The sequence below is a fragment of the Acanthopagrus latus genome, chromosome 23, assembly GCF_904848185.1.
Source record: "Acanthopagrus latus isolate v.2019 chromosome 23, fAcaLat1.1, whole genome shotgun sequence".
NCBI lineage: Eukaryota > Metazoa > Chordata > Actinopteri > Spariformes > Sparidae > Acanthopagrus > Acanthopagrus latus.
In genome coordinates this window covers 23611049-23622211 of record NC_051061.1, presented here as the reverse complement: position 1 = coordinate 23622211, position 11163 = coordinate 23611049, and the positions used below count along the sequence as shown (strand labels likewise).

The window sequence follows — 11163 nt, the reverse complement described above, 5'->3', positions numbered from 1 at the left end:
CCCAAAAATGTTCTGAATATGAATTTATTTTTACAAACTTCAACAAACACTCGTCTGGTTGCGATGTTACAAATCTTTTAGCACAGTGTCGTTTGTGATTCACTGACGTTGGATCAGATGTAATTTGAGTGAAAGCAACAGACCACATCCTGTTTAATAGTACAAAATTGTTCTTTTAATAGAAAACCATTTTGACTCCACATAAATGTTCACAACGTTACGCTGGTTTGTTAACATACATTGTTGAAGAAAAAGTCTTGTTTTCTTGACATGGCTCCTCCCATCCTGTGCAAAATGCTGCTGGTCTCGTGTGAATGAACAAAGAAAACAAGAAAAACCTGCAGACGACTCAAACCAGATCTGTAGGTGCTGGATTTGGATCAGCGTCACACTTCTGACTGATGTAAAGCTTTGCACGAGCAGAGTCAAACAAATCTGAATAACTGTCATCAAACCTCTAAAACATTTGTTTTGTTTTCTTCATTTTGAGGCAGTGATTTTCAGGTTTTTGTTCTTTTTTTTCATTTTTAAAAACAAAAGGTTTTCACAGGAGACGAGAAACAAGAGCGGAGAAATCTGCAGAAACTGTATCCCCCCCCTTTGGTCTGTAAACTAAGAAACTACTAAACCTGCCGGGCGGCTGTCAGGTTTCCGAACAATCATAACTCCAACGCTAATTTATTACACATATATTCAGTCTTATGTACTTAACGGCAGGTGCAGCCACGGGGAAAAAAATAGACTAAACCAGCTTGAATATGATGCTTCAGTCTAGTTGGCGGTGGGCTGCGACTGTTCATTCTCTTTAATTATCATTTTGTCAATTAATGATTAAAGTTGATCAATTAGGAGTCCGGAGCCCTCGTGTCAGACTGAAAGGATTCAGCTCATAATGGAGACACAAAAGCAGCAAATTCACAAACTGGAACGAGCACCTGAAGCAACAGTTCTCTAACGGGTTGAGTTTAAAGGAGGCTTTGTGAGGACTGAACGACTGGCTCGGACACGGACTGAACTCAGAGGATACAACTCTTCTGCTCTGCCTTGAATCGTGGATTTCAGTAAGGAGGAGGAATACATCGAGTCTGTTTAAAGCACCAACGCCACATCTTGTGAAGGCGTTTGTGAGCGCTGGCAGTAGAGGTCGCTGTGAGGAAGGGAAGGAAGGAGCCGAGATGCATCTGATGATCACCGAGTGTTTCTGAGGAGTAAAAAGACGTAGCACCAGCAGTAGAAACTGCACTGGAAGTGAGTGTGGAGGCTCAGGAAGTGTCCCGGGTGAATCCTCCTGATTTGTCTGCGTGTGTAAACATCTGACATGAGCCATCGAAGGATTCAGGTCCTTTACAAAAATGAATAATATAATAAATATCATTATATACTGGTGATCAGATGGAGAGAGTAAGAGTGTGAAGCTGCAGCAGCTTCAGTTCAGACCTTATCAGACACGTGTGGAAGGTCACTGATTGGCTCTTCACACGGAGGAAGACAGAAGACACGATCACAGTTTGTTAACTGAACTGCAGAGCGAGCACAAAATGATCAGATCTCCCTTCCTTCCACATACACCACTGGGACAAACAATGTTTTTTTTTTACCCAAAAAAGAAAGAACTTTATATAGAACGTTTGCCGAATTTATGAGAAGGCCCAAATAGTTGAGATCTCGTCAGAGACGGTGTTGCACAATGTCTATATAGTTTGTCCGAACTCAACAACTCACTAAATTGAGCGTTCTTTTAAGGGAGTCTGGTGAATTTCTCCATGAAGTGTCAGCCATTGAAAAAGTGAGCAGTCACGGCTGAGCTCTGTAACGTTAACTGAATCCGTTCTGTGCTCGCTCCATAGTTTCGTTAATAGAAGTTTTGGGTTGAACATGATGGGAAGAAGGATGAAGGCGGGTGACTGACTGAGAGCGAGAACCCTGTTACATCTACAGCGTCTGTCAGGTCACATGACACAGAATAACAAGACAATAACGATGATTATCGGCTTCAAGTTCTCACTGTTCCAAGTAATGAAATGATCAACGTCTCTGAGGAATCTCTTCATTTTGTTTCTGAAAACATAATCCCTGCAGTAACCTGTGTGTGTGAGCACCTGTTTGATTCTCCGTTTTGTTGAAACCACTCGTCCAGTTTGTGGATCTCCGTCTCGCAGATTGACAGTCAGTTTAAAACGGATCCATTGTTGGAGAGTTTCTGCTGCTGCTGCTGCTGCTGCTGCTGCTGCTGGTTCCCGTTCTCCTGAGAGCCGCTGCTAGTCTCGTCACTACAGGGTTTATACTCGGACGGATCGAGATCTGGATCTGGATCCGGCTCCGGCTGGGACTCCACGGCCGTCTCCCAGTCCTCCTCTTCTTCTTCCTCTTCCTCATCCTCTCTGTCTCTCTGATTGGTCTGGCTCTGCGTGAGGCGGAGTCGGGCCATGGCCTGGTCGATGGTCTGAGTGGTGATCAGGTTGAAGTCGTGCATGCTGATCAGGTGCAGCAGGAAGTTGCGGAAGAGGTTGTGTTTGACGATGTGGGCGGCGTTGTGTTCGGCAAACAGCAGGCAGGCTTCATTCATCTGGTTGTCAGCAATGAAGCTGGAAGGAGGAGAGAAGAGTCGGTGTGAGTTAAAACACATTTTCAGATTTCAGCTACAAACTGTAGAGTTTCTGCCTGTTAATCATCTTTGAGTTGCTTCAGTCTTCAGTTGCACTTTGCCAAAGTTAAGGCAAACTAAATCAGACCTGATAAACTGAACCATCTCTGCTTCATACACACCCGCGCTTCATGACGTGGAGGTTCCACAGCTTCATGATCTCCTTCTCGCCCTCGTTGACGTCGGTGAAATCCTCAATTTGCTGCAGTGAGAGCAGAGAAATCAGACTTCAGACAGAATCTAATCGCTTCTTATGTCTGAGCAAACAGTCAAAGAAAAGCAGAAAATTCATCCTGACACGATCATTTAATCGTGCTGCTGTAAACCCACCTTGGCGGTCTTCTCTTTGAGCCAGTCCGGGTCCCTCTCATCCTCGCTGTCCACCTCCATCTCCTGCGGCCGGAGCGGCACGCAGCTGTCGCTGTGGAAGTAAAGGCGGTTGTGTCCGCTGATGTACGTCCTCTGCTGCTCCCGATCGCCGTCCTCAGACTCCAGAAACTCAGACAGACTCGCCTTCGTCCTCTTGGGTCTGGACAGAACGAGTGGGCAGGTTGGTAAGAAAGAAGATATCCAGGAACAGGAATTATTGGCTCTTTTGAAACATTTCAGTCAGATCATCAGGAGTACCTGCAGGTGAGAACGTGAGTGACGGCGGTCCTCTTGACCGGACCGTTCCTGCTGAAGGCGAAGCCCGGCTGGTTGTGGATGTCCTGCGGGTTTCCTGCATACGAACCATCGTAACTGTCGTTAATGGAGACCTCGATCTTCGCTCCTTTAGGATGAGGCTGCCGCGCATCACGAGAGGTACACTGTTAGACACAGAATTATTTTATGGTTCTGTATTCATGTGAAGCACTTTGTACTCACCACGTAGTTGAAGATGAAGCGGGAGTGGGACAGTTTGAGGTGTTTGATCAGACTGTAGAGCTTCCTGCAGTTCAGCGTGCACCAGGGACAGTGGAGGTCGTCTCTGGCCTCCGTCTGCTGCCGCGTGTTGTTGTTGTACTGGAACTGGACGGAACAACAGGGGAGAGCGAGCGTTAATGAGCCCAAACAGCACAGACAGAAACAGGGTCGTGCGTCGGGTTTGACCCCTGCAGAGAAAACAGCTGAGAGTGTCGAACGAGTGGATCAGATTCACATCAGCCCAAGTTTCAGATGAGACTCACCTGGTAGAAGATCCGTAGCTTCTGTCGCGGCTCAGCTGAGATTTGTTCTCTTCTGGTTTGCATCTCATTACTTATGGATTCTTTAACAGCTGCAGCACGGACGAGAAAAACACCATCAAAAACTGTTTCACCACTGACTGAATGATCCAACATGCCGAGTGTGTGCTCACCCAGCGTGTGCGTGGCTCTCAGGGTGCTGGGTCTGGGCTCCTGGTTGGTCTCAGAGTTGCGGGTGGCCAGAGGTTTGGCCACGGGTGCAGTGGAGCGATCGGACGAGTCAGTGGTCCAGCGCAGGGTGAACTGAAGGGTGGGGCCCTGAGAGAAAGTCTCAAACGGAGGCAAACACTGCAAAAAGAGAGCAGATCGTCTCATTACAGCCACTCAAACTCATTTTTTTTTATCAGCATGACAAACACAATCCCTACAGTTATGCAGGCTGGAGAGGAAGCGAGTTTCACTCACGTTCAGTGTGATTGAGGGCAGTTCGTTCTGTTTTTAAAGACTCGTGATTACTTGTTTGTCTTGGACATAAAGGCTGCCACATAAATACATAATGCAATAACAGATAAGTGCAGGCATAAACATAAATGAGGTCGTAAAACATGTTACGCTGCAGTTCCCTACAGAGCAGCACCACTGGAGGTGTGTTTACGCCTGTTAACATCTTTGTTGTGCCGTCATTCACGGCTTTTCAAATGACGTTGTTTTTACGTGTAACTTGACCCTGATGACTGAGTTCATTCAGAACATTTCTGAGGAAACAAAACTCCTCTGAAGCATGAAAAGAGGATTCAACTACCTGCTCGTTTCTGTCTACATTTCTAAAAAGTGTCTACTTGATGTGGAGCTGTTTAGCTTCTGTCTCACACACCTTTCCGTCCAGGATGGTCTCCCAGGTCGCCCTCTTCTTATTGACGGGACACTCCTCCATCTCTTGCATAGACACCTCATACTCCCCGTCCAACAGCTGCAGACGTCTGCACACAAGCACACAGCACAGAGATTATAACCAGACGCTTTCCTGTGTGTCAGGAGGTGACAGTTTGTGTGTCAAATGGTGTGAACTTCACCTGTTTTTATCAAAGACTGTCATCTGAGCCACAAATGTGGTTTCTCCCTCCTCCCTGATAGAGGAGCTCCTCCTCTTCCTGTTTACCACTTCCTCTGTAAAATCTGCAACACATGACAAAGTGACATGTGTTACCACACAGTGCTGAGGAGGCTTCAAACTGGTCTTAACAACCTGATCAGTGACCACAACTCTTCACATTATCAGGAAAAAGACAATATAAAATGAAACAATCCTTTAAAAACAACACACCTCTGCTGTGGTGATTCTCTCCGTTGGTCAGGCCGTTGATCTGTGTTCGGGGGTATCCGGGCCTCGACACTCTGAACAGCAGCGAGTAAGACTTGACCATGTGAGAGTTGCTGGGTTCGAACTCGCTGCTGGGGACCAGCAGGGAGGGGACGGAGCCCGGCTTGGCCTGGACTCCAGCGCCCGTGTCTGGGTTCAGAGGAACCTGCTTCTTCCCTGTGGGGACCTGCTTCACCGGACAGCTCACATCCTGGACACAATGACAGTCATCTTAGATCAATTTAGCACAGAAACTCTTTTAAAAGATGTTTACATCTGTAGTGACGAGGTACCGCATGATCATCTCACACACCTTCCTCTTCTTGTGACAGACTTTGACCAGCAGCACCTCCAGAGACACCGAGTTCTGCTCGTTCTCACAGTCCTGAGACGGCTTCCCTGAAATCACGACAACACAAACCAGGTAAAAATCACTTCCACTAACAGTATAGATAGACTGTGTATAGATTTACGGCTGACGAGACGGACAAACTTACCAGCTTTATGAAAGAAGCCAGTAAAGGTGAGCTGCAGGTTGGAGGCCAAACTGTGAAAAACAGAACAGAAAGAAAAAATGTTATCATTTAGACGTTTGCTACGCTAAAAGCGTCGATGTGAAGTAGGTGCAAAAACTCGAGCATGTGGCCGAGGGTGTAAATATCATCATTTCAAATCAGTGTGGGATCTTGCATGTAGAGACTTGGATCACAGAGCTGCATGCAGCAGTTTTATGGTTTTTTCTTTTGTCCCCAGTGACTTCAGTTGTTTTGGAAAATGCAGCAACAAATCTGTGTGGAATCGGTATTCACCTGTGAGTCTCCTGTTCGCCTCTCATCTTTTCCACTTTGAACAACAGATTGTCGACCTTGGAGCTTTTCCTGCACATGCAGACACACAGCAGGAGGTTAGCAACACAACACCACTATCAACACCAACCCACAGGCACAACAACAGATCACTACACAGAGGAAGTCAGATTAAATTCTTCCAAAGATAGATCCAGTCTGCTGACTATCATCTGCTGTAACTACAAAACATCAAGTATATTAAAATCCTGCTGATTTAAAGCAGATCCTTCACACAACATGAGTTTCTTTAATTCTTTAGATTAAACTGTTCAGACTGGAACTGTTTGTTTTAACAGAAAACAAAAGTTAAGGCCATTATTAGAATTAGCAGTGACCTCTAAAACATAACACACACACACACACACACACACACACACGGTCTGTGAAGGCTGAGATGTTGTGAGGCATTTTACTTTAGTCACAAAAGTATAAAATACATTATAATATACCATTCAAATGTAGGAAACCATCTGTTATATTAATGTTTTTATTCACACCACATGTATAACTTACTTCTAAGATTGTTTTGTCCCCAAAAAAAGAAGAATTTAATGATTCAAACTCCCATTTAGTTGATGCCTCCCACAGTGTCAAACAACAGAATGCTGCTGTAACCTTCAGTTTTAATTATTGACAAGTTATTATTGAACCATCTGAAGTTGAGCCTTGCCACAGCAGTCGTGTTGCTGCTGTTACACGGTGGCCAGCGTACACGGATTACATTTCTTCCCTCCTGTGTTCACCATCGCCTTTGCCTTTTTAAATAAAACGTAATTGGACAGGTGACGTTACGATTAAGTCGACACTGCAGCAGCTGGTTTGAGCTGTGATTTGTCAGTTCACAGCATGTTCAGCTGATATTTTGGGATCACCGAAGACCAAACTTCTGCTTCTAGTTTCAAGTTTTAAGAAGAACTCTGCTAAAGCAGCTAGTTACAGACATTACTGTGCCCTTTAATACTTTACACTTCTATTCTTATCAGACTGTTGCTCAGAGGGAACTTCACCTCTTTCTTCCCTTTCAGTCGTCAGTCTGGTTCAACTATTGTGCAGCGTTTTACTCTCCATGAAAAAAACAAACCCTTCATACATAGCATGAATTCATAAATGAGGACTGCTCTTTTTTGAGCTGTGCTGAAGCTAAATGGGAAACATGCCCACCTGGCTCAAATCGGCAGCGTGTCGACGGGGGTTTCGAGTGCAGTTTAGTGACCTCACATAATTCCTGGTTCTGTCCAACCTGAGTCGAGGTCTAATGAGCCAAAGTAACTGAAAACACCTGTGAGGCTGTACAAAGCTTCAAGAACCCCGCCCGCCCCCCCCCATACGTCTTCAGACTGTGTCGAGACTGACATTTACTCTGAATCAAACGCACCACCACGCTGGCCCCTGCAAAAACATTTACTGTGTGATGTGAATGCCATTGTTTTACTGTTCTCCAGGAGGAAATAACTGCAGCTGGACATGCTGCCAGCTGGCTGCCTTTCACTTTAATTGGGTCATAGTTAGATACATAAAACATGAAGAAGACTTCAGATCGAGCTCAGGTAGGAGAAGATATGCAGCCATTTTGGAAACAGCCCTTTCTAAGAGGCAGAACCACTTTACCACCTTTACATGAACAATAAATCAGTTTGAATTTTAGTTTGTGATCCAATAAATAAAGAACAATAACAGCGTTTAGTTTATGAAATCCCCAGCCCTTCTGTTTCTCTGTCAGTCAGTCATACTATGTGCACAGTTACTGCGGAGTTGTAATGATTAGATCTTATTCATCTCAAATCACAAGCAGCGCTTCATGTGACTGAAGCATGCAAGTGAAACTGAGCCAAGCGGCAGCAGACGAGTCGCCTGGTTCACTGCCTCCACTTCAAATCTTTACTTTTGTACCGGGTGAAGAACAGAAAGCGTACCTCCAATCTCATGAGTGCACGACCAAATAAGGACTGACAAAAACTACTAAACTTGATCTCATGAAAGTTGAATTTAAGTCTAATAATGATAATGCTCCGTTTAATCTTTGATAGCTGCGAGTACAAATCAATTAATTACCAACTAAATTATTCAACAACTATTTTAATAATTAATCAGTCAGTTAAAATTATTACCAAGACAAAAATTTAAAAAAACAACTGTCTGATTCCAGTTTCTTAAATGTAAATGTTTTCTGGTTTCTTTCCTCCTCTGTAACAGTAACCTGAATATATTTTGAATGTGGACAAGAAACAATTTCCACTAATTTTTGACTTTCAATAGATCAAAGAATCGACTGATCAAGAAAACAATCAACAGAATAATCCACAACAAAAATAACTGCTCCTTATATCTTCTTCATCCTTCTTTTTTATTTATAGTTAAAAATTAAGGATCAAAAATAATTTGTTGTAATCTAATCTTAAAAATATTACATGAACAACACATAAAACATTTTCATAGATTACTACAGTTAAATACTGAAAGAATGACTCAATGGTATCACTGCCCAGATAACACTATTTCAATACTTTACTTTTTAGACATTCAATGCATATTTCTGCAAAGTTTATTAATGAAACAGCTGTGTAAGAACAATGCATGAAACAATCAACACTTTCAGTCACAGTTTGACTGCTAATGGAAAACTTTAAATTATCAACAAATATTCATCTTGCCGCTACTTGGTACAAACGGGTTTGTGCCCAAGCTCTTTCCTTCAACATCACATCCACGTGATAACACCAGACAATGCTCTCCGTATTTCAACACACCCCTTCAGCGCAGACTGAACCACAAGAAGCCACATGTGAATACGTGCAGCGTCTGTATGCAAAGCAGCCTAACTGAAAAAGTCTCTTCTATCTCAGCTTTAACTGAGCCCCCACCTACAGCAGCCTACACGTCGGTTAGCTTCAGATAACAGTCTGACCTGATTTTTAAAAGATGGAATACTTCACACCAGGTTTCCATCTAGTGTACAGTAATGAGAAACAGAGAGAAACTTCACCACAAAAGACAACTGACTTCTATACCAATTAGATTTTCTGCACCACAACAGACTGAGAAAACCATCATGAATGGATTATTTTATTTTACCTTTTGGAGTTACTCCTTGAGTTTCTGTGGGACATGTAGGTGAGTGTCCTGTGCAAGAATATAGGCTGGAATTTAACAAGGACAAGGAAATAAAAAATGGTGTTAGAAATCTACTTCAACATGCCAAGAGGTACAAAAAAATATCTGCTCTTTTCCAAAAAAAAAAAAACTAGGTAACTCACAGCGATCAAGTTCCTGGTGCGGAGGAACCTGTAGATTTGGGTCGGTTCTGCAAATAAACACCATCAGCAAAATTATTTTATGTATTAACTATAATTCAAATGGGAAGTCTGGATCTTTATCAAGGATCAAGCCAAACCAAATGCATGATATCTCAATATACTTATCGCTGAAACTACTACATTAATCTTCTTATCATATTTAATTTGGCAGTCAAACAAAACAAGACATTATGAGGCATAAAGTTGTGCGAAAGCAACTTTGCTCACTCCATATTTATTAAAATTTGATTAACAAATTAACTGAAAACAATCCTTTGTTGCAGCATTGTTGAACATGTGGCTAAACAGATACATGCATGTCTGTGTCTAATTACTTTCTGATTTTATCTTCACTGTGAATTTAATTGAAATAACCAGACAAACTGCAGCTTATAACGTGTTATGTCAAAGATATAAAGGGTGTAAATACTTCAGCAGGTGTAATAATTAGAAAATACACACTGATTATGGCTGAAATCAAACTGTACAATACTGTCAGTCGATGATAAGTGTGGAGGTCAACTCTACAGCTGCAAAATTATCTATCCCTCACCACTCTGATGGACTCAAAGCTTCATGTGACCTTCAATTTAAGTTCAACACTGATATCTATAAATATGCAACTTGATGACAGCAGCAACTCACTCTCGAAGGCCTGCAGGAACAACTCGTGGTCGGCTTGAATGAGCTGCAGGTTGGGCTTCTTGGCTGCAGCCATCGCAGAGGACGACTGGTACAAGCCGTTGGCTTTTCCTCCAGAACCAAAACCCACCGGGTGGCTTCCACCTGAAGAGCTGTGCTTCTGTGGAGCCATTGTCCGAAAAAAATGGTCAAAGTAGCTGACCTACAATCAGATGTGAAGTGGTGTAAAGAAATCAGAGATGAAGAAAAAAAAAAAAAGAAAGAAACTCAGGTCGTCTTCCTTTGTCAAAACAAAAGAGCAGCGTTTGTAGAAATCCAGCCGGTCAGGAGAAACACAGTTGAATCCTCATTTTAAAAGCGGTGTAAAGAAGTTTCAGTCTTTTACATTCGACATTGGTGAAGTCGCAATCTAGTGTTTTCGTTTCGGTGCTGGTTTAACTGTACCAGAGGTCGGCGAACAGGCTCTAAATGCGCGAAACAAGATATCAGCCTCCGGCAAGCTGACGCGGCTTGCTAGCTAACTGGCTAACTTCCTTAGCCAGCTAGCAATAACGCCGGGCTAACTAGCTAGCATTGTCCGTCACTCTGATATCACTAATGAAGAACTCTAAAGCTGCGGCCAAACGACAACCGGTTAAACACACGAATGGCACAGGTATTCACGGGTTTTGATGCCATACTTTCACCGAAAGTCGCATTCTGTCTCGCCCAGCGCCCGTTGGCAAGCTGTGTTAGCGGTAATGGAAAGTAGCATAAAGTAACATCGCGGTTATCCGGACGTCATTTTCTAAATAAATTCCACTTAAAATTAAAATTTGCTAAACACACGGTTCACTTACTTTTGATGAATTAAAAATACAAATATGAAAATTAGAAATATATATCCATGAAGACAGCCATCAAAATAAACACACATTATCTAAGAATGACATCCTGAGCAATCACATGCTTTTATTTTGGAGGCTTAATCAATTTGAGTTTCTTCTTCTTCGTTCTGATTTTGGCGGCTTGACAGATGTAGGTTGACGCTTCCACTGTGACTTGTGTTGAAAGATCCCGCCTTCTGACACCTCTAACCAATCACAGTGCCTGTTTGTAAAAACCGGTGCTCTCATTGGTGGAAATATTTGGCCGGTCTCATTCAACGAATAAGAAGCAGGAGGAGCAGACAGAGGCACGTTTGCCGCCTGCAGCATGGCGAGACCGGTTT

General features: G+C 43.2%; 1 protein-coding gene across 3 annotated transcripts; it reads right to left on the bottom strand.

The window, feature by feature from the left end:
- Positions 1–149: 149 nt before the first annotated feature.
- Positions 150–10928, bottom strand: LOC119014237 (polycomb protein suz12-B-like). Of its 3 annotated transcripts, none has more exons than XM_037089235.1 (16): positions 10793–10928; positions 9957–10155; positions 9273–9319; positions 9091–9155; positions 5980–6048; positions 5668–5717; positions 5484–5569; positions 5135–5381; positions 4884–4986; positions 4685–4790; positions 3814–4158; positions 3512–3655; positions 3272–3429; positions 2975–3173; positions 2767–2846; positions 150–2585 (listed from the first exon to the last, which is right to left on the bottom strand). In XM_037089235.1, exons 2-16 carry the CDS (start codon positions 10123–10125, stop codon positions 2168–2170), a joined length of 2286 nt encoding a protein of 761 aa, XP_036945130.1. In that variant the 5' UTR covers positions 10126–10155; positions 10793–10928; the 3' UTR covers positions 150–2167. The 3 variants fall into 3 exon arrangements, with proteins under 3 accessions (XP_036945130.1, XP_036945131.1, XP_036945129.1); XM_037089236.1 differs by lacking the exon at positions 10793–10928 and having other exon boundaries at positions 3814–3902; positions 3984–4158; positions 9957–10718; XM_037089234.1 differs by lacking the exon at positions 10793–10928 and having other exon boundaries at positions 9957–10719.
- Positions 10929–11163: the final 235 nt, after the last annotated feature.

Coding starts and splice junctions, on each gene's coding strand:
- LOC119014237 (XM_037089235.1), bottom strand. CDS start 10,125: ATGGCTCCACAGAAGCACAGCTCTTCAGGTGGAAGCCACCCGGTGGGT. Junction 5,570..5,667: donor TGGCTTCTTTCATAAAGCTG/GTAAGTTTGTCC, acceptor TCGTGATTTCAG/GGAAGCCGTCTCAGGACTGT. Junction 3,174..3,271: donor ACTCACGTTCTCACCTGCAG/GTACTCCTGATG, acceptor CGTTCTGTCCAG/ACCCAAGAGGACGAAGGCGA.